The 27,544-nt window shown below is 62.6% G+C and overlaps 1 protein-coding gene across 1 annotated transcript in view; it reads right to left on the minus strand.

Moving 5' to 3' along the window:
- The window catches only part of ADGRD1 (adhesion G protein-coupled receptor D1), a 112,973-nt gene that overhangs the window by 21,519 nt on the left and 63,910 nt on the right, over positions 1-27,544 (minus strand). Inside the window, exons 15-17 of the mRNA XM_062182194.1 lie at positions 11,345-11,418; positions 9,463-9,586; positions 725-828 (exon numbers count right to left, since the gene is read on the minus strand). Of these exons, the coding sequence (XP_062038178.1) occupies positions 725-828; positions 9,463-9,586; positions 11,345-11,418 (302 nt within the window). The remainder of the gene's footprint in view (positions 1-724; positions 829-9,462; positions 9,587-11,344; positions 11,419-27,544) is intronic.

Below are 27,544 nucleotides of genomic sequence, written 5' to 3' on the forward strand. Positions count from 1 at the left end.
TGCAACTCTGGCTCCCCCCTCCCCCCAGTCTGCTCTGAGAGGTCGTTCCTTCCCTCTGGTCACTACGTGCTCCTCCGTTTCTCACCTGGACCTGGGCCAGTTCCACCCTCAGGGCCTGTGTGCCAGCCGCTCCCTGTGCCACCTCCCCCTCTGCTCTGGCCCCAAGTCTCAGCATGCACCTCCTGGGCCTCCCCGGGGCAGGTGTCCCCGCCCGCCTGCAAGAAGTGGCCAGTGCCCGCCTCTGGATGCATGCTGCCTGGGAGACCAGTGCGAGAACACTGGCTCGTGCTGCAGGTCACTCGCTACTGGCTGACCCCCAGCTGTCCCGGGCACAGCCGGCTGCCTGAAGCTGACTGTGTGCCTGGGCACAGCAGGCCTGCGAGAGGCAGGGGAGCCAGAGACACTGTCCCAGCACCTGGTGGAGACCCTTCCAGCTCCCGCTGTGCCCTTACCTGAGACCCTCCCTTAGAATCCCCCAGGGGGCCGGGCTGGGGAACTTCCCAGACCTTTCCAGGTTGGCTGAATCCCAATGCCCTGACCCCACCATTGTCCCGTTGTTCCTAAGCCACCAGCAACCTGTGGCCTGTCCCTGCAGTCCAGCTGTAGGGCAGGCAGTTGCCCTGTGGGGCTGAGGCCAGAGCCAGAGGGAGATCGGGCAGGGGACACTGAGAGTTAACGCAGGGCAGCCAGACCTCCCAGGACACAGGGGCAGAGGGTGACTCACGACAGCACGGCAAAGGTGATGAGCGTGGCAGCCAGGCAGAGCACAGACAGCGAGCAGCCCACGTAGCTGATGGACGACAGCGCCACCTGGTGTCCGTGTGCGAGCTGTGGGCGCAGAGAGAGGAGTGGGTGCTGGGTCCTCAGGGACCCCAGCCTGGGACTAGGAAGGTCCCTGGTGGACACATAGCAGAGACCTCCTGTGAGGTGGGCCCCTCCCCAGACGAGCTGCTGCCACCGGCAGGGCCAGTGCCATGGCTGCGTCCTGTGCCTCGTGCATTTCAGATGCTCAGGTTGCAATGCCGGTGCCTCAGAACCCTGCCGCTGTCGCCCTGCCATTGCCTAGCCTGTTCCATCCGCACTGCAACACACAGCGCAGAGCTGGCAGCCGGTGTCTGAAGAACAGCCTGGCCCTTCAGCCAGACCGCCCGGGTTCAAGGCCCAGCACAATCATGTCCTCGTGGGTGACCTGGGACCGGTGTCTCCATCAGCCGCGTGCTTGGTCACAGGTCGCCTCGGGACTCCAGGAGTGAGGCGCTCGGCGCTGGGGCCCTGCGTGCCCTGGGGAGACTCTGCCATGTCCCCTGCGGGTGCTGGTGCCCACTCTGGTCACAGGGGAAGCCCTGCTGTGCGCACGTTGGCACTCGCTGCTCCAGGGCAGGCTCTCGGCGCAGATCCTGAAGTGGGTGTACTGACTACTGCCTGCTCCGATGTCTGCTACTTTAAAAAATAATAACTTATGTATTTACTTGAAAGGCAGAGCGACAGAGAAAGATCTTCCATCTGCTGGTTCTCTCTCCAAATGCCCACGGCAGCCTGCAGGCCAGACTGAAGCCAGGGGCTTGGAGCTTCGTCCGGGTCTCCCACGGGAGTGGCAGGGGCCCAAAGCCTCGGGCCATCTTCCGCTGTCTCCCAGGCACTTTTGGAGGACACTGAGTCTGAAGCAGAGCAGCAGGGACCTGAACCAGGCACTCCGCTGCGCGACCCCCACCCCGCCTGTCAACTGAGCCGCACAGATACAAAGACAACGGCTGTGATGGGTGCTGCGGCTCACCCCACTGCACCGCCCGGTCAGTGCTCCAAAAGGCTCCAGGCCTGAATCCCCAGCTTCCTGGGCCTGCTCCCATGGTCTGTGCCACGGCCCTGTGGCCCAGCGTGACACCTGCACTGTTGATGCCCACACGCAGAGACCACAGACTGAGGTCCATTCACCCACAGCCAGGACGCTAGGACTCTGCCCTGTGACATGGGGGGAGGGGTTCAGACTCCTGTCCCCTGGTCCCTGGGACAGAGTCAGGAGAGAAGGAGGTGCCCTGAGCAGGTGAAACTGTGGTGGCAGTGACACAGGCCCCGCAGGCCCACTCCAGGTGGGGGCAGGCACTGGGCACGGGTCACAGGGAGCACGTGGGGGCAGGGGAACAGAGCTGGGGGGGCCTGTCAGCCCACTCCCCAGGGCTTGCACAACACTCGAGTCCCTGAGTGGGATCAAGGAGGGGCAGCCGAGGCCCAGCTGCCCCAACACCCCCTCTCGGCTGAGGGCATCTCCAACCAGCAGGGCCCCCGTGTGTGAGGCGGGGCAGGCACCTGGCTTGAAGAGCCCAGCACTTTGCTGCCCAGGGGGCTCCCGGTGTAGGGACACAGTGGGAGGCCCCGGGCGAGCAGAGCCAGTTGTCGCTCGGGCAGTGGTGGGCACTGCACAGCCAGGCCAGGGAGACGCAGGATTCCCTGCACCTGGCTCACCACAGGCAGAGGGGTGGGACAGCTGCAGGGGTCCCACGGTGTCCCCGGGAACAGGGCCGGGCCATGCCCTACTGTCCACCCCGGAAACGCCTTTCCTCCCCCACAGCCCAGCCCTTCCTCTCTTACCCAAGAACACTTTTCGGGCTATCCCAGGGCAGTGACCGGTGCCTGCTGAAAGCCCCGGTGCATCTCACAGGGGCTTCCCCCGAGGGCACAATGTCGCTGCCCAGAGCTCCTGGGCTAGGGACCACCCTGGGTAGGTGCCCAGGCTCCAGAGCCCGGCTCCGTGCACAGAGCACCCTGTCCCTCTCCAAGGTGAGGGCAGAGCTGGGACAGCTGCACTCCCCCCTGCCCCCACCCCACACCCAGCAGACGGCTCCGTCAGGGGCAGGTGTTCATGAGCCACCTCCACAGCCTGCTTAGAGACAAGTCCCTTACACAGTGGGGGCTTGGCTCTGAGCAGCACCCAGGCCCTCGCCCCAGACTCCTGCCCCTGCACCCTGGGGCCATGTGCCGCGGCTGTTGGCGGCTCATCCGGGAAGCCGCCAGGACTCTGATCTCGGGCACACGGTGGGGAAGTGCTGTCTGCTCTGTAGCCCTTGGAGACGTCTGGGGAACCCAAGCTGTTGAAGAGCTCGGAAAAAGCAGCAGAGGCTGTTTAAGCACATTGAACTCGACACCTACACTCTCCCGGGAGGCAGCGAGCAGGCTAATGGCCACCAGAGGAGGCTTTTAGAAGGGCTGCCAGGGCATGGTCGCTTCCATAAACTGCAGAGGGCTGGGGCACACGGGACGCAGGAACCTTGCCCTCAGTGCACAGCCACTGGTCCTAAGAGTTGACGGGCGGGGGAGGGCGTCTGACAGAGGATAAGACACCTGCACCCCATATCTGAACACCGGATTCCATTGCCAGCTCGGCACGCCGCCAGCTTCCTGCCAGCGCAGGGCTCGGAGGCCCAGGCAGCGGTGACAGCTCAAGCAGCTGGGTCCCTGCCTCCTGTGAGGGAGACCTGAGTTGTGTCCCTGGCTTCCGGCTCTGGCCCCAGTCCTTGTGGTCATTTAGGAAGTGACCCAGTGAGTGGGAGCCTGCCCGATGTGTGTCTTTCTGCCTCTCAAATAAATTTTAAAAAATACACAAATACAAGCGTCTGGGGGCCTGGCATAGTAGACTGTTCTTGGAAACCAAGGCCCAGTTCTGCAGCAGCCGCTGAGCTGAAGTTAGCCCACAGAACTGATGGACAGGCCCGCACGCGTGGCCCTGAGCCCCTGCGCCCTCACGGTGCTCCGCCCACCCCCGTCCTCACTGCCCACATCACGTCACGTTCCCCCACCCCGTCACGCAGTGGAGGCCACTCACTGAGCCGTTTCTGTCCCTTCCCGACAGCTGCAAGGGCAGTGGGGGCACCGCTGGGGACGAGGCTTTGCAGAGGAAAGAGCCCTCGGTCTGCTCCCCTGACCGCCACCACGCAGACTCAGCCCGCGTCACTGGTCCCACATCTCTGCGGGTGACAGCGCCTCCCCTCCCCCACTCGAGCCTGCAGGAAGCACCGTGGGATAAGGCGAGAGGCCGCAGCACACAGCGCACCTGCTTCTGGGCTCGAGGGCTGCAGCGGCCGGAACGCTCACTGCGACGTCCCCGCTTCTCTGCTTGCTGACAAGTGGGGACCTGGCCCCACCCTGAGGTCCAGGCTGACCCCGATACCCACCAACCTTCCCGTCACCCAGCAGCATCGTTACCCGAACTTACCCTCAGCCAGTGCCCCAGAGAGGCAAGCCTGTCGGCAACGACTATCGTGAATTAAACTCTGGAGCCGACCTCACCGTCAATCAACATGACCGTCAATCCGCCTCACCATGAACAAGCATCATCAACCAACCCCACCAACCAACTTTATAACCAGTTCACCTTCAGCAGCCCCACACTGCACCAAAAACAACCCACGTCACCATCAGCGGTCCTTCACTGGTCATCAAAGGACCGTCAACCGACTGCGCCCGCCAGCTGGTCCTTACGTATTTTCCCCACGGCTGGCCTCACAGGAGGCACAGGGGCGGCACCAAGAAGGGGAGGATCCGGCCCTCCGCTGAGCGGGGCTGACAGCTGGCCGGTAGCTTTGAAACGATCGTGGTGACACAGGGTGAGATTCAGGGGGAGGCCACGTCTTGCTTGAGTACCAGGTGAGCCCGCGAAGTGAAGCCGACGGGCAATCAAAACGGCCTTGAAAACCCAAGCCGCCTCCCATCGACTGGGCCCCCCTGATTCGTGCAGGAGTTTGAGTGACACCGAGGGGGACTTGGGGAGGGGCCGAGAGGGAACCACATCAGGAGTCGGGGTCCTCAGCCCTCAGGACAGCCATCGAGGAACGGGCGGCTGGAGCCCCGCTGTCCCGGGAGGGGGTGGTTCGCTGCTTCCTCTCTTAGCACCCCCGCCCCGAGTGTCGAGGGAGCCTGCACCCCACGTTCCGCACCCCTCCCCGTAACTTGCAGGGCTCTGTGTGCAGCGGCCTCTCGCCTTTTCCCACCTCAGGAAGTCGGCAGAGGGAAGGCGAGTGGTGGGGGCAGGGGCAAAGGAATACAAGAGGCGTCCTCGGGAGGCGGTGGGCTCCGCCCGGGCTCCAGCACTCGGGCAGGGGCTGACCGGGACAGGGCAGGGCCACTCAGCGGCAGGCACAGGGAGCACAGGAGCGGGGTGGGGGGTGGGGTCTGTTTTGCCTGAGTCCCCTGCCTGATGGGGGATCCAGCAAACCCTAGGTGCTCAGTAAGTGAAGCAAAGGTCGGGCGTGTGCGTGCGGGAACAGGGCACCTGCAGGAGTGGACGGTGAAGACGGGCAGTAGCCACGGCCTTCCTGGTGCCTGCTGTACACAGACACTGGTCCTGGGAGCCGCCCTGCAGGGGGGTGGGCACCTGGCTGCCGTCCATGGGCCCCGCCCAGCAGAGCCCCCTGCTCAGCACCCCGGGCTCACTCCAGGGCCCCCTGCTCAGCACCCCGGGCTCACTTCAGGCCCCCCCACAGCACCCTGACCCACTCCAGGGCCCCTCACTGCACCCTGGCTCACTCCAGGGCCCCCCGCTCAGCACCCCGGGCTCACTCTGGGGGCCCCCGCTCAGCACACTGGGCCCCTGTGTGCTTACAGGAGAGCCACGTGCTCCCAGGCCTCTCTGCCCCTCTGGGCTCCTGCTGTTCCCCACGTGCCTGCACCATCTTTATGGAACAGCTGAAAGAGTGCTCAGGTCCTGCGCACCCGGGACGGGCCCTCAGCTCCGTGGGCCCCCACTGCTGACCCGGGCAGGGGCCTCCACAGACTGACTCTCACGCCTGGGGCAAAGCACGAGGGGCTTGCAGGCGAGGGAGCCCCTGCCCCCAACCTCGGCGCTCCAGGCTGTGTGCTGGGGCCCACACCAGTGACCCTGGTCCCGGCCCCACAGAGCCAGACCCCTCCTGAGAGAGGAGCCTCTGAGATGGGGACCCCTCCCTGGGGCAGCTGACAGCGCCCCTCTGCAGAGTGGTTCACAGTCACAGAGCAGACCCTTCTTCCCAAAGATTCTAGAACAAATGACAGCTTGTTGGCCTTTTCTCCCACAGCAGAGCCCAGGACCAGCTCAGACTGTGAGGGGCTGGGCAGGGGCCAGGCTGGCAGCAGTACCAGGCCTGCTCTCTGGGGTACGTCTCATACCAACACCTGCTCGCCCCACATGGGCCTACTTCAGATGTCCCAGAGAGCCTGGGGGACTCCAGGCAGGGGTGGGTGGCAGTGGGGCCCTACTGAGGGTGCTTGCTCAGTAGCCCACCCCAGAGAGGTGGCCAGAGGGAGGCAGGGTGGGAGGGGAGAGGCAGGGGCGGGGCAGCGCGGTGGAGGGGAAGGGGGTGGGGAAGCCTCTCCTGAGCATTACAGACTCTAGACACGTGCCAGACCACCCTGCCTGCCCCAGACCTGTGGCCACAGGACTCTCACCCCTACAAGTGCTCGGAGCTGGGTGCTTGGGGCTAAGTGCGTGGGGTTGGTGCTCCGGGCAGTACCCTCCCTCCTCTGGCCCCCACTGCAGCCCACGAGGAGAGGGACCTCACCCATGTTGCAGATGGGGAAACTGAGGTTCTGCAGGCCCCTGCTGAAGCCCCCAGTGCACCAGTGCCCTGCTGGGGAGTGGGGGGGGGGGGTGCTGCCAACCCCACCCCCAGACAGGCTGAACACACAGGCAGGCACCTGCTGGAGGTCATGTGGCTGGGGAGGGGCTGCTGTGACACGAGTTGTGTGTGCCCTGGCACAGCAGGTACGGCTCCCAGCAGCCTCCCTGGCCTAGCATGGCCACCCCGCCCCTCCTGCAGCCATGTGTTGGGAACCAGGCCTCGCTCCACCTCTGTCAGTCCAGGGTGGAGACAGGCCCAGGTCACTGGACGCCCTCCACCCACCCTGCTGTGGCCCTGGGAAGGTGTGGCGCGCCCCAGCTGCGTCCTCCCCTTCACCCCAGGGCCAGATTTAGAAACGCCAAGAAAAGCTCGGACTTTGGGGACGTGGGTGCCTGACTCACAGACCACAAACTCTGAGGCCCCTGGGCAGGCCCTGGGGGAAGTGCATGAGGCTGTCTGGGGCTTGGCGTGGAATAAACCAGGCAACCATTCTGCCAAGGAGATCCAGAAATGCCACCGCCCCGCCTCGACGGAGGGAGGAACAGCTCACTGCTTCCTGTCCTGGTGAGTGGCAGCTGTCACCCGTGTGCACATCAGCAGGGCACTGGGGTCAGTGCGGAGCTGGAGCCCAGGCCCCACCGTGCGGGCAGTGGCTGCTCAGTGCGGCCTGGTCTTCTGAGATAGCAAAACCCAGGCGTGTAAACTTGAAATGACATTTCTATTTTTGGGTTTTGAAGTATTGACAACTATTTTTGTCTTGTTTTAATTCAAAGCCCTGCGAGCTAAATGCAGTCTGTTCTCTGGCCGCCAATGGCCTTGGCCCGCAGTTCTGGTGGTTGGGGAAGCGCTTGGCCCCGCCACAGGGGCACCTGCCCTACATGGACTCCCTGCCCACCAGGTACAGGGCAGGAGCCGCTCTCCCACCTGGGACAGGCACACCAGCCCCCTGCACTGAGCGCCGGGGTGGGGAGCACAGCACCAGAGTCAGGTGCGGCCCAGGGGCTGCCAGTGTCCACCCCACCCCCTGCACCCTCAGACACTGCCCGTCCCCTTCTGCCTCACGGCCATCCTGACACAAAGGCGCTTGAGTGGCCGTGGCTGGTCAAGCCTGAGCCCCTCCTGTGGCCCTGGCCAGGTGGCCTGCGGCTGGGGTCTGGCTCCCTTGCACCCCCTGCCGATCATCCTCACAGAGGACACAAGTCCCACCCCTCTGAGGGGCCCTGGCCTGGGCTCAGCTGAAAAGGCTGATGGGACCAGCAGACACTGGCTTCCAGCCCGACTCCCAGGGAGGAGGCACCTGTACCTCCCACTGGCACTGACAAGCTCATCCACACTGCGGGCCCACAGCAGGGCTGCGAGGGGAACAGGACCTCAGAGGGCTCTACTGATTTTGTTTGTCCAATCCCCTTGTGGAATCCATGCCCACGTGTGCACAGTATTCTCCCAGGTCCTCTCTCTGCACGGCCTGGCATGGTCTTCTATACCTGCCTAACAATCACAGACCAAGACGGGAGCCGCCCGTGTGTGCACGTGTGTACACACACACACACGCACACACACACGGGACGGGCATCACCGGGGGTGTTCCCCTGGACAGCAGCCCCAGATCTACCTGTCTAAGCTGCCGCTCAGGTGGATACCACTGTCTGACAGGATGCTCACCTGGAGGGAGGGGGTCTCTAGCCACGGCCCCCCGGGAGGAAGCTGGGTGCGGAGAGGCTGGGAGAGAGCCTCAGAGAGGGGAGGGCCCACTGGGACTGGGCTGCTTGGAGAACCTGGACCCAGCGGCTAGCAGGTGCACCCAGCACCGAGTGAGGTGCGAGCTCCCCGTCCTGGAGATAAGGTCACGGCTGAGGACTCTGACTTTGCCGGCTCTGCCCGTGGGAGCCGCCTTCACGTCCTTGGTGTTCATGAGGTGTTCATTTTTAGCACGGATAATTTTAAGCCATTTTCAGATGAACCTTTTATAGCGATGAGTAGATGTGATTTGCTCCCAGAGACGCCCACCACAGTCTAAATCGGTGTCACCTGTGCTGGTCACGGTGACAGATTTGTAGTGAGAGTTTCTGTGGTTCCAGTGTTTGTGTGGCTTTCTTCCTGCAAACTTACTGGATGGAGCTGCTGCCCCGCCCCCACACCACTGATGCACAGTGCTCGTCTGGCCGCCCCAGACCCCCGGCGGGCACAGACAGGTCAGGACCACCCCTCTGCTCTCAGTGTGCAGGGACCCTGAGGAGGAGGCTCTGCCCACCGGCCAGCCTGACTCCTTCCTGTGCCCCAAGGTGACCGGGGATGGACCTGCTGCCTCCACCCCCTCAGCTCAGCCCTTTCCTGCCTGCGGCCCCTGCACTTGCTATGTGCTGGTCCAGGTACTCTCCGCCCTTCAGAGGCCGCTTCCTGGACACAGCTGTCCCGACACAGGAGGGAGAGGCCGCCCCCTCCTGTCGTCCTCGGCCCCTTGCTCTCTGCACCTCCCTCCCGGCGCCCAGCTCTCTTGGAAATGGAGGATGCATTTGCTGGTGTGTTTGTTATCTCTGCCTTCCCCACTAGAACACGCTCCCCAGAGCAGAAACGTGCCGTTTGCCCCGTTCACAGCTGAGCCCCGGGGCCTGTGCACATGGCGTCAGTGTTTGCCAGACACACCGTGGACGGATGAGCGGTCAGCCCGCAGGCAGCTCCCTGGGCATGGTGGGGCTGCTGTGCCCAGCACAGCGGTGCAGCCGTGGACTCAGCACGCCCTTGAAGCTGCCTGCTCAGTTCAGGACGCTGGACCACGGAGCCGAGAGGGTGGGATCCACCGGGATCCTGTGTGCCTGGAGCCTGTAGGCACCCCCAGCCCCTCCTGCAGGCGCGGAGCCCCAAGGCCGGCTCTTACCTGCAGCGGGACCACCTGCATGAGGATGGCGAAGTTGGTGAGGTGCGTGCAGTGGCAGACAGAGTAGGTGAGGTTGCCCGCCGTGCGGGCGCAGCCCTGGTTGGACCAGACCCCTTCTCCGGAGCTGGGGACAGAGGAGATGCAGTCAGGGGGGGCGGCACTGCGCCCTTGGTTGGGGACTGGCATGCAGCTGTCCCCAGCCGCCCTGCAGGGTGGGGCTCCCCTGCCTGCACCCCAGGGGAGGGCTCAGCAGAACACACCAGGGCGGGAAGGGTCTGGGGCTGGCCAGGCCCGAGGAGGCCGGGGGAGGGGCTTCGGCACAGCCACCCTGGGAGCACTGGGATAGCACCCATACAGATGAAACTTGTGCGGCTGCGAGCCCACTCCGGCAAGTCGGTCAGCCAGGGCGCCCACAGGAGTCCGCGTGCGGCCAGAAAACGTTTACACGCGGAGCAATGCAAGCACGACACGGTGCGGGTAAAGGTGACTGAGCACCGCCCCCACCTGCGACCCGCGGCTGTCGCGTGTAGAGAACACGGGAATAGACACGGCCTGCGGCAAGCAGCCCCCGCGAAAGCCCCCACGCGGCTTCCTCCACACAGTGGAGGCGTCGGGATGACCTAGGCCGGGGCACACTTGCTTTTAATTTATGGCTTAAATGAACTCCGTGTAGATATTCCACTTGCATAATTTCTTAGAGTATAGAGCTAGACCCAGGGCGAGCGCTGTGGTGTAGCAGGCTAAGCCTCTACCTGCAGCGCCAGTTCGAGTCCCGGCTGCTCCACTTCCATCCTGCTCCCTGTTGATGCACCTGGGAGAGCAGTGGAGGACGGCCCAAGTGCTTGGGTCCCTGCACCTGCGTGGGAGACCCAGAAGCTCCACAGGCCGGGGCTTTACCCACTATGCCACAGCACCGGCCCCTAAAATAAATCTTTTAAAAAAATACATAGATGGGGCCGGTGCTGTGGTGTGGCGGGTAAAGCCGCCGCCTACAGTGCCGGCATCCCATATGGGCATCAGTTTGAGTCCCAGCTGCTCCACTTCCGATCCAGCTCTCTGCTATGGGAGAAGCAGCAGAAGATGGTCCCTGGGCTTCTGTGCCCACTTCTGGTGGGAGACAGGGAAGAAGTTCCTGGCTCTTGGCTTCGACCTAGCCCCACACTGAGCCGGAGAGATTGTGGCCATTTGATTTGGGGAATGGACTAGTGGACAGAAGAGTTCTGTCTCCTCTACCCTCTGCTTTCAAGTAAAAAAAAATAATAAATCTTTTAAAAAGAGGGCGGTGGAGAGATGTGGCAGGCAGCCGCACGGGCCTCTGGAGCAGGCCGGAACAGTGCCCAGGACAGGAGGCAGCGCGTTGTGACGGAGGGGCTGGGTTTCCTAACGACACAGCACCCCTCGCTGTGCACACACCTAACCACAGAGCTTCCAACCAGGCTAGAGAGGAACTCCTGGGCACAAGGAGCGAGACAGAGCCGCCGTGGTCAGCACAGTGGACTCCGCGCTCTTCATACCCCCTGTCTCTGCAGGAGTCGGTTCCGGGACCCCTGTGGGCAGCTCAGACCCCGCATATAACATGGCAGGTGTTTGCACAGAACCAGTGCCAGTGTGGCAGTCGACGTGTCAGCCAAGAGCGAGCCGCTTCCCCAGCCCTCCCAGGGCTCAGCCAAGATGTCAGGACCCCGCCTCCCCTGCCCATCACCCTCCGCCTGCCCCACGGCCGTCGGGCTCTAAGAGGCTGTCCCCACCACGCGGGCGACAGCAGGTCATCTAACAGGTCCTGTCCCATCTGGAGCCGCCCCAGCATTTACACGGATGCAGCTGCCGGCTCCCAAGCCCCAGGCGGAGCCCCCAGGCACCGCCCCTCCCTCGCAGGCCGCACCTGAAGTCCAGGAAGGCACAGTACAGGAGGACGTGGTTGCTCCCGTTGGTGGCCACGCTGTACTGCTTGCGAGTCTGAAACACAAGAAAACGGGCTCTGTGGCGTGTGCAGAAGCCCACGCACGGCACAGATGTGGGAGTGGGCCCCTCAGAGCCCGGGGGCCACGTCACAGCAGCCCACACACCCAGGTGCCCCCAGGGCCTGGGCACACGACCACCTGGCTCCGCCCCTTCTCGCTCAGTTCCCCGTGGGGCGGTCAGTGCTCTGCTCTCTTCCTCCCTGTGTGCCCAGCAGCCCAGGTGGACCTCGGCGGACAGCCTGGCTCGTAGCAGGCGCTCACTAGATGCCGGATGCCAGCTCGGGGTGCTCTGGCGTCGCAGCTCTGCCCTACAGAGGGGCACAATCACCCCAGGAGCCGCGGCCCCAGGCTCAGGGAGTCAGCGACTCTGCCAGGAAACCAGGGCGGCCCCGCAGCAGCGCGGGGCCCCGGATGAATGGCGGCTGACAGATTCCCAATCAACCTCGTCCGGCACCTCCTTCTCCACTGCCCAGCACTCGCTGTGCTCTGACACCACACTGCTGGGGAGGCCCTTCCCTCCCCATGGGCCGACGGCCATCAGTCGGCAGCACGGTTGGCGTCTCCCTGCTGCTCTGGCCTGCTCTAAGCTCCCCAGCGCCTCCCGCGGCATCAGGCGGGGCCCCGGCAGGTGCCTCTGAACCCCGGCGGAGGCCTGGGCTCGCCGTGCCCAGTGCTGGCCTGTGCCTGGCAGCTCCTGTGAGCGCTCCGGTCACTGGTTGTTTACAAACAAGGCAGAACGCGAGGCGGGCGGGCAGGTTGCTGACTTCCAAGGGACACTTCCTGCGCTCAGCTTTAACCGCTGCCGTGCACCGCGCCACGGAGACACGGGGCTCAGAAGCAGGTGCGCCTGGCCCTCGGGGAAGCCTCCTCCACCCTCCGTTTCTGCCGAGAAGCTGAGGGCCCAGGACAGGAGGGACAAGCCCCAGGGAGGCGCTGGTTGTCTGGCTCCTGGCTGCACCTTGTGGGGGCTGTGTCTGAGGTGCCCGCCTCACAGAGCAGCCCCCAGCACGTGGCACAGCAGACCCTGGGCCCAGGACAGGAGCAGAAGCCCGGGGCGTGGGGCCAGCCGCCTGGGCTCCCCCCAGCCCCTGAAGGCCCCCTCCTCTACTTCCCAATGCAGAGCCACCGTGGAATTGTGGCCGCGGTACCGGGAGCCCCGTGTCTAGCTGCCGGCTTGTGCCGGAGGAGCAGGGGCTACAGACCTGCAGCACCGAGCTCACTAACAGAAACAGAAGCCAAACCGCGGTGGCGGCCACAGCCCAGCGTCTGCGAGGGGCGGCCTTGATGCTTCCTCAGCCCAGGTGGCCTCGGGCCCAAGCCCTCAGCACACGCAGCGTCCCGGGTCGTTTCCAGCAAGGAGGTCCGTCTGTGTACTCGGTCACTTACAGGAGAGTGTTGAGCACGCAGTGAGCCGAGGAGCCAGGACCAGGCTCCCACACGTCCACCCCCGGTGCCGGCCTCCCAGGATGCAGAGCCAAGGCTGGGCGCCTCTGCAGAGGGAGTTTGAAGACCAGCCGGCCTGGGCCAAACCTAGGGTGTGGTCCGAAAGGGGCACAGAGGTCGCTGGGCCCAGCCAAGGTCACCCCAATGACGTCAGCGGTGCCATCGCAGGTCCTGCTCGCGTGCCCAGAGTGAGCAGTGGCCAAGGAAATGCCCTCCACACGTCTGCAGAGGCGAGGCCCTGGGGATCCCGAGAGCAGGACGGGGGCAGGCATGGTTTTAACCCTCGGGGAGCAGGCGAGGGGGCGCTGGAGGAAGACAGCTCCCAGCGGGGCCTCTGAGACCCCGTGCGCAGGAACCCTGCTGGCCTTGCATGGGCAGAAGTGAAAGCCCCGGGGAGTGTGCTGGGTGCTTGGGACAGCTGCACCCCACACGGTGCTGGGTTCGAGTCCCACCTCCACCCTCCATCCCAGTGTCCTGCTCATGCACGCCCTGGGCGGCTGCAGCGAGGGTTCCAGCACTTGGGTCTCTGCTGCTTTTGTGGGAAACCCGGGTGGAGTTCCTGGGGCCCAGCTTCCGCCTGGCCCAGCCCTGACTACTGAGAGCCTTGGCGAAGTGACCAGCAGGTGGAAGATCACTCCGTCTCGCTATCGGATTTGCTCTCTTTCAAATAACTACAATTAAAATACAACTTTAAAAGAAAGGCAAAAAGCACCAGCAGAGGTGAAACCCAGGGGCTGTTCCGGTTTCCAGTGCCCCTTGCGCCTCCTCCAGGGGGACGCCCCACCTGTGAGCCTGAGGGGGCCCCTGCGGGGACTGCGCATGGTGTCTGCACCCAGAGAGAAGCAGGCGGGGTTCCCCGTGGTCCCTAAGCACCCCATCCACCCCGCAGTCAGCTCACAGGAGCAAGACGGAAGTGCACTCAGACCAGGGAGTCGTCCCCGTCGGGAGGGACAGGTGAGAACAGCCAGGGGGCCAGAGCGGCCTGGTGTGCACAGGTCCATCGTGCCTGGTGTGCAGCCAGGCGGTCACAGCCACGTCGGGAAGGCCACTACAGCATGACGGGGCTGGCCAGAGCGGCCGCCCCAGCCCTCCATGGTCAACAGAACACCTGAGGTCCCGTTCTGAGCAAGGTCAGCCAAACGGGCCCACGGCGGGGAAGCAAGTCCAGTGCCTGCAGCGGGCAGTTAGGACTCCGACCACCGAGACCGCAGAGCTGGCCTCGGGCACTGGACACGACACACACAGCAGACGAACCTGTCACCATCCGCCTCCCCTCTGTCCCAGCCCCGAGTTTCCACGGCTCTGGAACCAGCCCAGGATTGGTGATTGGGCTGTGGCCTGGGCTGGAGGGCTCGGCAAGGCCTCCTGAGACGTCCCCTAGGTGCGAGCACACAGCGCCCGGGAGCGGGGAGGAGGGCTCCTGCGACGTCCGCTCAGACGCTGGACCTTGTGCCCAGAGGGGCCCCCCGGGGCCAGGCCACCTGCTCGGGGCCCCGATGACGCCCGGGCATTACTCGCCTTCTCATGAGCTCAGCCGCTTTCGCTCAGGGTGGCAGCGTGCCCGGCAGAGAAGTCGCCAGATCTGCATCTGGAGCTGGGCGCACTCCTGCGCACCAGGGGCTCACGGGCCTGCCCTGGCTCCCCACCGGCACCACCGTGGGCCTGCCCTGGCTCCCCACCAGCACCACCGTGGGCCTCCCTACCTGTCAGTGGTCCTGGTCCTTCTGCTTCCTGAATCCCAGTCCTGGCAACGCCCCACACAGCACCCATCACAAATCCGAGCCCACGGCCGGAGCCCGGCCCCGCAGCCCACTGCCCCACACAGCACCCATCACACATCCGAGCCCACGGCCGGAGCCCAGCCCCACAGCCCACTGCCCCACAGAGCACCCATCACAAATCCAAGCCCACGGCCGGAGCCCGGCCCCGCAGCCCACTGCCCCACACAGCACCCATCACACATCCGAGCCCACGGCCGGAGCCCGGCCCCGCAGCCCACTGCCCCACACAGCACCCATCACACATCCGAGCCCACGGCCGGAGCCTGGCCCCGCAGCCCACTGCCCCACACAGCACCCACCACACATCCGAGCCCACGGCCGGAGCCCAGCCCCGCAGCCCACTGCCCCACACAGCACCCATCACAAATCCAAGCCCACGGCCGGAGCCCGGCCCCCGCAGCCCACTGCCCCTGACGCCCGCCTCCTCACTGGCAGCCCCATCCATGCTGGTTCTTCCAAGTCCAGCTGCACCAGGGCTGCTGACCCTCAGGGCCACTTTGCCCCTCACTCAGTCCCTCTGGAGGCTCCTCTCTCAGGACAGAGAGCAAAGCCACCAAGCCTGCCCCCGGTCCCAACAGACCAGCCTGGGCCTCTCTGCCTCCTCAGCCTCCTGGCCACTCCTCGAGCCACAGGCAGGGTCCCAAGGTGTGCACTGCTTCTTGCCGACATCCTTGGGACTTGTCCTTCATGTGTGCCCTGGCAGCAGAGGCACGAGTCCCCAGGGAGCTCTGTCACTGCCACAGGGGCTACCAGACTCAGGTGCGCGATGAGAAACAAAATTGCTGGGCCTGCACGGCCTGAGCTTCCTCTCCAACAGGTTTGCTTTCAATTTTCACTCTGTGGTTGGAAAAGTCAAACCCGGCACCCACAGCATCAAACCCAATCACTTCCCGAGCCACCTTGTGCTGATGTGTTTTCTCACCTCTGCTGAGCCACCCACCTGCACAGAATAGAAATCAACCCCAAATCCTGACACCATTTAGGAACAGCGAGATCACAAAGTGGGTTGTTTACGGCATCAGCATGGGCCGTGGGACATCCGCCTGGCTTCTCCAACAGCCGAGCAGAGAGCGGCGTAGGAAAAGACCCCTGAGAGTGGAGGAGGCAGAAGTCAATGCACAGAGACAGGCAGAGACACCCGGAGGGAGGGAGGGACTGACATGGATGGACGCACAGAGAAACAGGATAGGTATATAGATAGTAGATACACAGATGCGTGGTGGACGGACAGACGGATGATAAATACACAGCAGGTGGATAGATGATGGAGATGACAGATACTGATATACAGATAACAGATGATGTAAGGATGCATAGACAGGAGCAGGTGATAAATGGGTGATGATAACAAGCCAATAAGATGGATGATGTATGGATCGATAGACAATAGATGAAGGAACAGGTAGATGATGGAGGGAGGAAGGGGGTGGGCGGGCAGATAAACGCTGAGAGGGAGGGCATCCAGGCTAGAACTGCTTGTTCCTGCTGGGAGGCCAGTTCGGCAGCTCCAGAGCTGGCTGCTGGGACGGAACTCACGGATGCGTGTACACTGGGAAACGCCTCCAGGCCGACGTGTCTGACAGGAGGCATCTCAGTCCTCGGTGCCCAGAAACCCCTGGCTGACCTTCGCCCTGACGTCAGGGAGGAGATGGCGGGACTCAGACACACTCGCTCCAGTGGCAAATGTGTGTTCTACGGATCCCCAAGTTCCTCAATCCCCTGCCTTGGGCATCGCACAAGCGAGCAGCTTGCAGTGGGGGAAGGAGAGGCTCTCACAAACACGAGGCCGCCACGTGGCTGACATGGGTTCAGCCCGACCTCGGAGTCCAGAATAAAGCCACAGAAATCAGTTGTATTTCTACACACCAGCAACAAACACGTAGACATGGATGCTGAAATGTAATAACGTGAACACTCAAAAGCCAAAATACCTCGGTGTCAATCTAGCGTAACGTGCACCGGCTCCTCTGTACGCTGAGAACCACAGAATGCCAGTGGAGGGGATCAGAGGAGACCGAGTAAATGTAGAGATGGTCCCGGGGGGTAGAACACCCGGCCCGGGGGTGTCAGGTCTCTGATCACCCCAGGAGCTCTGGTAGACATAGGGCGTGTGAGGGCAAAGGGACCACAGCTAACAACTGTGAAACACGGGCAGTGTGACGAGAACCCCCCCACACACACACCTGATTTCAGACTTGTTACAGTGACAGTGATCTGCCTGGCACAGCCCCGTAGAACAAAGGTCAGACGCCGCCCAAGCAGCCGACGGCCAGAGCTGCCGCACGGTGACACCCGGCTGATGTTTAAAAATTTATTTTATTTACTTGAAGGCAGAGTTCCACGGAGAGAGGGAGAGACAGACGCAGACATAAATAGAGATCTTCCAACCGCTGGTTCACTCCCCAGATGGCCGCAGCAGCCAGGGCTGGGCCAGGCTGAGGCCGGGAGCCAGGAGCATCCTCCGGGTCTCCTCCAGGGGTGCAGGCGCCCACGGCTTTCCCAGGCGCTGGGGAACCGTATCACAAGTGGAGCCGCCAGGACTCCGCCTGACGGATGCCAGCACTGCAGGTGGTGGCTTCGCCTGCTGCTCCACAGCGCTGGCCCCGGCCCCTGATTTCTGACCAAAGAGCAGCAGCAGTCGACGGAGGGAGGAGTGTTTTGTCCCACAAGGAGTGAACACCACACAGCACAGATGAAGTACCTCCAAGCGGAGCAGAGGTCAGATGGGAAACGAAACGACGACTTCTATGTGGACACACGGCAGAGGCTTAGGGCCTGGTGCTCCCTGAAGCGCTCGCAAGGACGACCTCAAAGGGACAGCCATGACATCAAAGATCAGGAAGTTCAACTTCCCCGACAGTTACGTCCAGCTCTGTGACAGACTGTCGAGAGGATAAAAAGGCAAGGGACAGACTGGGAGAAAAAATCTGCAATACACATAGTTGGGCCTGTGAGTGAAGCCACTGCCTGCAGTGCTGGCATCCCATGTGGGCGCCGGTTCGAGTCCTGGCTGCTCCACTTCTGATCCAGCTCCCCGCTGTTGCCTGGGAAATCAGTGGAGGATGATCCAAGTGCTTGGGCCCCTGCACCCACATGGGAGACCTGGAAGAGGCTCCATGCTTCAGCCTGGCTGTTGCAGCCATTTGGGGAGTGAACCAGCAGACAGAAGATCTCTCTCTGCATGTGTATCTGTAACTCTGACTTTCAAGCCAATAAATAAATCTTGGGGGAAAAACCCACACTGCTGACAGAGAATTTGTATTTGTAATAAATTGTCAATTCTCAAAACACAATGGTTAAAAAAAAAACACACACAAAGAATCCAATTAGAACGCGGGCAAACATTTCCCTGGAGAGGAAATGCAGACTGCAAATTAAGCATAAGGTTTTCAAAATCGCTAACCATCTGGAAATTTCAAATTATGACCATGATGAGAATGCCTGAAATAGAAGACCAGCCACACTGAATGCTGGCACGTGGGCCAGGACACGGCTCCCACGTCGCTGGTGCGGCACGCGTCGGCACAGCCTCCGGGAAGACAGTGGAGAAGCACTCGGAGTGTTCAACACTCGCCCTGCGACCACGCCCGCGGCATCGAGCCCAGCGGAGGGCAGATGTGCACCCCGGCTAAAGACCGAAAGCAACCAGAATGCCCTTCAGTGGGCAACAGTGGTTTATCTGTGCCACGGGGGCTGCTCAGTAACGAAGAGGAACAAGGGACAGGCAGAACGGCCTGGGAGGCCCCCAGTGATGTGACATTGAGGAAAAAGAGCGCCACACATGGCTGCCTGGTGTCGGACGCCACCATATGGATGCTCCAAAGAGAACGCGATCTGGTTGCCGGGAACCAGGGATGCTGGGGAGGAAAAGGCGGTGGGGCAGAGACCTTGGGGTGGTCGCTGGCTCCGTGTCCTGACTTCAGTGTTTTCCATGGGCTGCGCCTGTGTGGAGGGGGCGCAGAGCCCCCCAGGCTCGTGGGCCCCCTGTCGACTCCCTGGTCTGAGAGGGGCAGAGCCAGGATTCTGCCGCCTTCAGCCGCTGGAGAGCTGCATGTAACTCCCTTCGCGACCTCCTGCAAACCCACGGTGTGAGCTGAGTCGGCGTCAGAAGCGGAGTTCTCGCTGGGAGACACAGTCTGGGGCAGCAGAGGCAAGGCCCTTGATTTGGCCGGAGGTCGGAGTAGTTCCGCCCGGCTCGCCGCCACTGATCGCTGCCCAGGAGCGGGGAGCTGGCAGGCGAGGGAGCCGATGGCAGGGAGCAGATCACGCCTACCCGGGGCACACGGGGCAAGCGCTCTGAGTCCAGGCTGGACACTGCCCGCCTCTCCCTGCCCTCCTGTTGGGCCTCAGTCCAGCCTGAGTCACCAGGGGAGAGCATGAGGAGGGGTCCTGGAGGTGTTTGGGAGGTCACTGCGTCACCCTGGGAGCTGGGAGCGTCCCTGACCACAGGTCCTGACCCCGTGAGCCACACCGTGCTAGACGAGCGACGGGCAAGAGTCCGCAACAGGAGGAGGGGGGAGCATGACACCCCCAGCCGACAACGCTGGGCTCGCCACCGGGGACTCCCACAACCAAAGCAGCATGTGGGGAGCCCGATGCACAGACGGCACCGGGAGGAGGGGACGCCACAGCCGGTGGTCCTCAGGACTCGGGCCTGCTCTGCCCTCTGTCTGGTGAACGAGGCTCAGAGAGGCCAGGCTATGGGCCTGGCCCGGGGTCAAGGGGAAGGTCATGGGCAGGAGGTGGGGTCAGACATGACTCTACCTGCAAAGCAGCCCAGGGCTGCTGCTCACGAGGCCAGCACCAGGGAGGCGGGAGCTGACCTCTTCGGGGAGCACCGGGGTTCCAGACCCAACCCCTCAGGCCAGCGGCCACAGCTGCTGATGTGTCCAAGCGGCCACTGGCTCCAGTGACCCTCTCTGACTGGCAGGCCCTCTCCTCGCGGCTGACCGAGGCCAATCTTCACACTCGACAGAGGCAGCCGCTCTGGCCGAGCAGGCACCACGCTCCGTCAGCTGCTAGCCAGTGTGTGTACCCACCCTGCCGCCATGGCCTGTGTGCAGTATCTCCCTGGGCCACCTGACCTTCGAGGCCAGGGCTAGGAAAGGGGCAGCGCAGACGGACAGAGGCGCCCACCCCCAACGCCATGGGAGAAGCCCAGGCCCACCTCCCCGGGCACCAGCAGAGGCTGAGGCTCTCTGGGCTGAGGCAGGGTGGTATCCCAGAAGCCCAAGTGCTGGGCTGAGGCAGGGTGGGGTCCCAGAAGCCCAAGTGCTGGGCTGAGGCAGGGTGGGGTCCCAGAAGCCCAAGCGCTGAGCCAGAGAGAAGTGACTGGGGAGCAGACAGAGCTGGGGGACCCACATCCTCCTGCTCACCCCCTCCCGCTGTGAACCTTGGGCCCCCTCCCCACCGCCCCCACACCATGTCTCCTAACCAAGTGTCCAGGACATCTGAGAGCCCCTTGTACTGAGAACCAGGGAATGTCGACTTGGATGAGAAAGGTGACTGTCACCGATGGGGAGCAACACAGGAAGTGGACCCCTGACAGGATTGCCAAAGCAGCCACTGGGAAGACACTTCCAGGAGCCCTCAAAGACACGTTTGAAACCAACACCAAACAGGAAGTCTCAGTGAAGACGCAGGAGACAGGCGATCAAACAGAAGTTAACCGTGAAAAACACGATAACAAGATAAAAATGCCAGCGAACGGGCTCTAGGACAGACGGCCACCAGGAGGAAGAACCATCAAGGGAGGACAGAAATCACCCAGCCTGGACCACCGGGACAGCAGGAAGGGCAGAGGATCTGAATCCCGGTCACTGGGGCCCGGGAGGAAGAGGAGGGAGCGGGGCGGAGAAAGCATTTCAAGAAATGATGGCGTGGATTCCCGGACCCTGGGGAAGACACGCCCGGAGACAAACAACTGAGCAAGCTCCAGCCGGAAACACAGCAGGCCCGTGCCAGGCGCACTGCGATCGGACTGCGGACTGAAGAAGGGGAACACCGGCCTGAGCGCCGCGGGAGAACGGCATTTCACGTGGCAGTCACACACCAGCACGGCGCTGTCCTCAGGGAGCTGGGGGAGACAGCAAAGCGGCACTGCAGGGGCCGGAGGAAGGGCACCGTCCACCCTGGCCGCAGGGCGGGTGAAGGAGGAGGAGGGGCTTTCTTAGACCAAGGGGGGCGGGAAGAATCTGACCCCAGCAGGTCAGCCACAGACGACATCTGAAGTGCGCCTCTCGAGACAGAAAGGGGACTCGGCAGACGCCCGGGAGCCAGCTCCGCACACCCCAGCCCTTCCTCCTCCCGGGGGCGGGCACTGGGCTCCACACAGACCCCTGGAAGCCCCGGCAAGACCTGAGCCAGGACTGAGCCCCTCGGGGAGCCCCATGGAGCCAGGACCTCCGTGCCTCAGGTTCGAGGTGTACTGTGCGGTGCCAGGACCTCAGCACTCAGAACCGAGGTCTGAAACTTGCAGCCCGGGTCTCACCATCAAAGGCTCCCATCGCCCAGGACAATGCCCCGGGCAGAATCCACACGCGGGGGCCTGAGAAGTCACTGTGCACAGTTCCTGCTGTCCTTTATTTCTTGACTTCAGCGGTTTCCATGGGCTGCGCCTGTGTGGAGGGGGCGCAGAGCCCCCCAGGCTCGTGGGCCCCCTGTCAACTCCCTGGTCTGAGAGGGACAGAGCCAGGATTCTGCCGCCTTCAGCCGCTGGAGAGCTGCATGTAACTCCCTTCGCGACCTCCTGCAAACAAGCCGAGTTGTCCTTTATTTCTTACTAAAGTCACAAAGGTTGACATGATAGAAGCTTGTTCCTGATGGTGCCCACGGTTGGAAAACAGGTGAACGGGAACAAGGAGAGGCGAGCAGGGAGGGAGTCAGGGCAGGGAGGTGTCCAGGGGACACTTGGGGCCAAGGCTGGGGGTGGTGATGAGCTTGGGGCAGAGTGGACCCATTTCTCTGCCTCATCCCAGCTCCTCCAGAGCTGTGGGTTCAGTCCCCGCAAAACTCGCGCACCCAGAACGTGAGCAAACTCAGAAGCAGGGTCCTTGCAGCAGGATTAGGGAAAGGACGGAGGGCGCGTCCTCCTGGGTTAGGGTGAGCCCTGCAGCTAGTCTGAGTGTCCTGCAGAGGGCAGGGAAGGGCAGAGCCACAAAGCTGGACGGTGCCACTGCAGCCACGAGACCACCCAGGGCTACCGGGCTCTGGAGACGGGCAGGAGGCAAGGTCCCCGCAGCCTCCAGGAGGAAGCACCCCTGCCCACACCCGCGTCTGGGGCTTTTGGCCTTGTGTTTGGGGTCATTTGCTGCGGCAGCCCTCGGATGCCCTTGCAACAACAGGGAACTGGCCTCAGTGGCCGTCTGGCCCCTTCTCCACAGCACTGGCCCACAGGTGGCCGGCCGCCCCAGTTTTCCGTGGTCCACAGCACTTCTCATCCACAGGAAGGCGATGGTGCCACCCAATCCCACTTCAGGGGATGCAGCACTAAGTTCCTCTGAGACACCAGCAGCGCCCAGCCGGAGAGCGCCGTCTGCAGGTCTTCAAACCCGGTCACTGTGGCAGGCGTAGGCCACGGCCACGACCACGGCCACCACCCCCGACAACCTCACTCCCCTGTTGTTGGCACAGGTTGTCTCTGTTCAGTTTATCTGGTTCACCACGGTGGACAATGTGACTGCTAGGAGCTGTGACCCTTCCCTACCTCCCAGCCTCTAAGGTGCAGCTCCCTGTGCGTGACTGCCAGGTGGGAGTCCCAAGCTCCTGGCCCAAACGAGGCCCCCCCCACCAGCTGCACTGCCGTCTGCAGTCCCCAGGGAGCGTGACTTCCTTCCGTGGCCTGGCCCTGAGCCGTAGTAACATCTGCATTTGCATCCTGAGGTGTGTGTTGTTTTCAAGTTCAAGTGCGAGGATCTCTTGTGTGGTCTGGGCTTGGAACCAAGGAAGCAATCTGCCCGCGGCCTTCCGCCGTGTCGGGTCCCCCGCCCACATCAAAGCGGTCAGCCTCGGCCAATGGGCCGCCTTTCACATTCTCTTCTTCCCCCAGATGCCTCTGGCCCATGGAATGCTTGTGTTGCATTTTTTCCCCTGGAAACCTGGTTAGAATTTTTCCAGTTTGTTCCACAAAGTCCAACGTAACGTTACCTGTGCTGCGATGCAAGCAGCCGCTAGACTGAACGTCTGCCCGTCTCTTCCCAGGAAAAGACTCCTCCTTCCCTAACGCCTGCCGCTGGGCAGAGCCAGGCTCCCGTGTGGCTGGGCCTCAGCCTCGTTCTGGCCAGAGCAGTGCACAGCGGCCCCCGGGCTGACCATCCCATCTGCTCCCCACTCCTGTGTCACCCCGCAATTCTGCTCCCTTGGCCAGCAAACCCTGATCCTGGGTTACGAACAAAGCAAAACTCCTACTGCGTGTAAGGGCACCGTTCACGCCGCAATCCCAGCAGCAGATGCTGCCTCCGTGGGGTCCAGCAGCCCCCACCGACAGGGAAACCGTCCTCATAACGCAGTCCACAAAACAGAGCTGTCCCCAGCGTCTTCTCGGCTGGACGACCTGCAGGTGGTCAGGAAATTTCCATCACAGGCACGGCCCAGGGGCCCCATCAGAATCTCCCGGGAAAATGTTTCGGGAATTCTGACCCATCTGATGGCCTGGTTCTGTGGATGGTAACAGAGCAGGTTGGTGGTCTCGAACCCTCTGCGGTCCCACAGTGGAAGCGGTGCGGTCTTCCACGACAGTTGAAAAGCACTACTGAGACAGGAAGGCGCGAATTGGGCTGCCCCCAGTTTGCATTCTAGAACCGCCTGAGGGGAGGCTGGGCCGGGCCGCAGAGGCCCTCACGGCTCACAGAGGCACGGGTCTCCATTCGCCCATGTTTGCAGCTCTGTTTTACAAGTTTGCAAATAAAACCACGTAACCCAATTCTCCTGGGCCTTAAAGGCTCGCACACAAACACGCTCTCCTCAAGTCAGGAACGAGCCTTCGCCTCGAGCCCCTCCTCCCTCCATCACAGGGACGTCGCGGCTCTCTCACAGGGCTGAAACAAATGTGCATCCATGAACACACCAGAGACTGGGAAGACGCTGGGAGAGGCTCACTGAGAGAGGCCACCAGGAGCAAGCCTGCCCCGGCCCCCCGAGGGGCTCCAGGGGCCGCCAGCAGGGTCCCTGGGCACACGTCTGTCTCAGCAGACAGACTCACTTGACTGCTGTCAGTGTCCCGTGGCTGCACAGCTCGACACAGCTCCCGGCTCCAGAAGCAGACCTGAGCCGCAGAATCCGACGGAGGGGACGACGCCTGGCTTCCCACTGACCGTGCAGCCGCCCTCGGGGCCTATCCCAAGTCTTTCTATTTCTCCCTCTGCAAAGTAATGTAACAAAAACAAAGCCTCACTTCCCAAACAGAAAGAGACACGGCCAAGAAGTTCAAAACTTATGTGAAATTTTCATGCCCCAGAGTGGCAGAGACACAGAAGTAATGAGGGCTGCCAGGACTTGCGTCCGCAACAGAGCAGGAGAGGCCGCTGAGCTCACCAGCCAGGACCCACGGAAACGCGCTGGACACTGGACTTCCGCGGGGAGGGGAGCCACACGGGAGAGACAGGAAACCAGCTCCGGGGGGCTCCCAACCGCCCCAGATTCTGTCCTCAGAGAATGCCCAGGCAGAGGTGCAGGGCGGGCTTCTCGGCAAACCCCAGCTCGGGCCCTGGGGCCCAGGCTTCGAGGGCCAGGACCAGAGAGGTGCAGTGCACACGGGGCCCCCTGAGCTCAGTGATGGGCCTGCAGACAACAGGAGACCACCCCCGCTGGAGAGGACCCCGGGGGGTACTGGGAACTGCACCTGGAGGTCAGGCAGGGCCAGGCAGAGCCGGGGTCCACGGCAGCCAGGCTGGAAAACCCCAGAATTCCCGTGCGGGGGCCGGGCCTCGGTAGGGGAGCCAAACCTGGCCTGGCTGGACCCCGGATCAACAAAACAACAATGCTGAATGAGAAACCCAGAGACGAGCGAGCAGGCGCTGGGCCATTCTGTTTACTTAAAGTTCTAGAAAAGGCTAATTGGGGCCAGTGCTGTGGCGTAGCTGGTAAAGCCACCACCTGCAGTGCCAGCATCCTATAGGGGTGCTGGTTCGAGTCCTGGCTGCTCCACTTCCAATCCAGCTCTCTGCTAATGGCTGGGGAAAGCAGTAGAAGATGGCCCAAGCCCTTGGGCCCCTGTACCCATGTGGGAGACCCAGAAGAAGCTCCTGGCTCCTGGCTTTGGGGAGTGAACCAACAGATGGAAGATCTCTTTTCCTCTCTCCCTCTCTGTATCTCTGCCTTTCAAATAAATAAATAAATCTTAAAGAAACATAGAAAATGCAAATTAATCTGCAGCCACCAAGCAGGACACTGGGGAGAAGGGGAGAGGGCCCAGGATACCTCGTGGGCGGCATCATTTCCACAGCAGCCAGGGTTTGGTGCACACATTTAAGGATGCACAGGTTATACTGGAGGTACATACATCCCACACGCTAAGGACACACGGGTTATTTTTTGCCAATTATACCTCCATGAACCTGTCTCTGTGGCTTTGCTTTGGTTTTGAGGAGTGCCTTGGAGCAGCCCTGGCCCTGAAGGCCTGGTCACGACGGCGCTGTCCTGGGAGCTGCAGTGGGAACCCAGAGCTGCAGGGACACAGCCATCTGGAATGGGCCCCATCACCTAGAACGCTCAGGTCCCAGGGATCAGGGACCCCGCCCCTGCTTGGCAGGAAGACCTCATCTCCCACTGGCTAGGTGGGCAAAGTGGCAACACCAACAGGTGGCCAGTGGTGCTCAGGAAAGCACTTTGGCAAATGTCAGCAGAGCTGGTGATGTCGCCAGGTAGCCGAGCTCCCCACTCCCCAGGCCCCGGATAAGCAGAGGAAGCATTCACACAGCCCCCTGCTGTGCTGTGCTCTCCGTGCCGGCCAGGACTTTGCAGACTAACCCTCGGTGACGGGTGACAGGTGACACCCCAGCTTACGGCTACAGCCGTTGTTAAAGGATCTAATACTCAGGGGGAGGGGAGCCCTACTCACGGAGTTAGCGCGGGGTTAGGGCTGGTGGCTTCTAAAACGACTGCCTGTCACTCGCCTGCTGTTCCCAGCCACAGAAACCTCAGGTTCCGCCGGCAGGAAAAGCCTCCCCTGCAAAGGTGCACGGTCCCCTTGTTGGGCAGAGCCCCTCGGCAGGAGGCGGCAGCCGCTAGCACACACGCAGACGGGTTTCCAGGAACATGGTAAATGCGTGCGCTGTACCACGGCCCGGCAGTGCCGAGAGCGTTGCAAAGGTCCCAGCAGGGGAGAGAGCCAGAGGGCGGTGGGGAGCGTGTGCAGCCCCTGCCGCCCCGGCACTGTCCCCACAGTGGCAGTGCCCACACCCGAAGGCTTGTCAGAGAGAGATCGGGGGGAGGGGAGTGGAAACAACGGCGAGGAAAGCAGCCCATGACGGGGATGGCCGGGATCCCTGCCCCCTGCTGCCGGGTACAAGGACAACAAGGCGTCTGGGGCCGGGGGACCCTGGTGAGCATCAAGCCACACACTCGGTGGGGGCCTTGGGACCAGCCCCTGCATGTGACCTCCAGCTGGACTGTGCTGACCCGGTCCCTGTGGCTGACACTGCCCCTCCCTGCAGCCTCCCCCTCCCGCAGGCCCTCACCCCTTCACAGGAGCCCAGGGAGTGCAGAGCAGCACTCATGGGACCACAAAGCTCTTCATGGATCAATTCCACGAGGCACCAGGAGGCTGGTGTCCTGGCTGTCAATCCCTGGCAGAATTTGCTCTGCACTGTCCAGTTTGCCCGCAGTGACCTCATGCCCCGCCCTGAGGTCTGTGCCACTCAGTGGACTTTACCTGCTGACTGGGCCTTGGGGAGGGAGGCCTGGGTCATGGTTGGCTCAGCAAACTCTTGCCACCTGGCGCTCCACCCCCTGTGAGTCCTGGACAAACAGGAAACGAGAGCAGGAGAGTGCCCCCGCCCAGAGCTGAACCCATGCCCAGCACAGAGCCGCTCACCGTGGGGGCCGAGGTCAGGACCCAGAAGAGGAGAGAAACACCCGAGTGACCGTGGAGGTGAGACAGCAGGAAGCCAGCAGGTGCCACCCACACGGGCCTCAGGACACAGGCTCTGACCAGGACTGGACCCGGAGCCCCTGCCGCTCAGCCTGACCCCGCCCTTAGCACATCAGAGCCCACGGGTCCTGAGCAAACAGCTGGGAAGGTGGCCGGTGATGTCGGGGGCAGAAAGGAGCTCCTGTCCCGGGGCCGACACCTGAGTGGACACTGCGGTGTGGGCAGCGGCCCACTCGGCCCCTGCAGCCCCTGCTCTCTGCTGGGCCACTGGTCCTTCCTGGCCTGGTGGGCGCACATGCCTCGGGTCAGGGCGGGGGGGATGAGGTATCCATGGCGTCCAAGAGGACACCTGGCCGGACACCTGACTGCGCAAGGCGGCTCGGACGCGCCCTCTGCTCCAGTGACTTGGCTCAGCCGCTCTTTCTGCCTTCAGAGTCTCACCAATGGCCAAGAGCTGCGGGGAATCAGAGCCCCGGCTGCCCCGGCTGCAGGACATCCTGTTGCTGCCGAGACTCCCCAGTGTGTCTAAACAGAGGCGTTCTGACCAACATGCTCCATTTAAATACAAACACCCCATTTCTGTTTCCAGTCAAATAGCAGAACATGAAATGAGGCATGCCACTGGGTATTGCTGCTGTCAATCAAAGGGAATAAGGGATTCCCGTTGCTCTTGGGGCACGTCAGCTTCATCCGAACTTGACACAAGGGCGAGCAGCCCTGAATCAGGACCAAGAGCCCGGCGCCATCGGGAGACGCGGCAGCCGCTGCAGCAGGGCCACAGAGAGCTCGAGCTCTGTGAACCCCGGGCA

Source organism: Lepus europaeus, chromosome 23, assembly GCF_033115175.1.
Source record: "Lepus europaeus isolate LE1 chromosome 23, mLepTim1.pri, whole genome shotgun sequence".
Classification (NCBI taxonomy): Eukaryota; Metazoa; Chordata; class Mammalia; order Lagomorpha; family Leporidae; genus Lepus; species Lepus europaeus.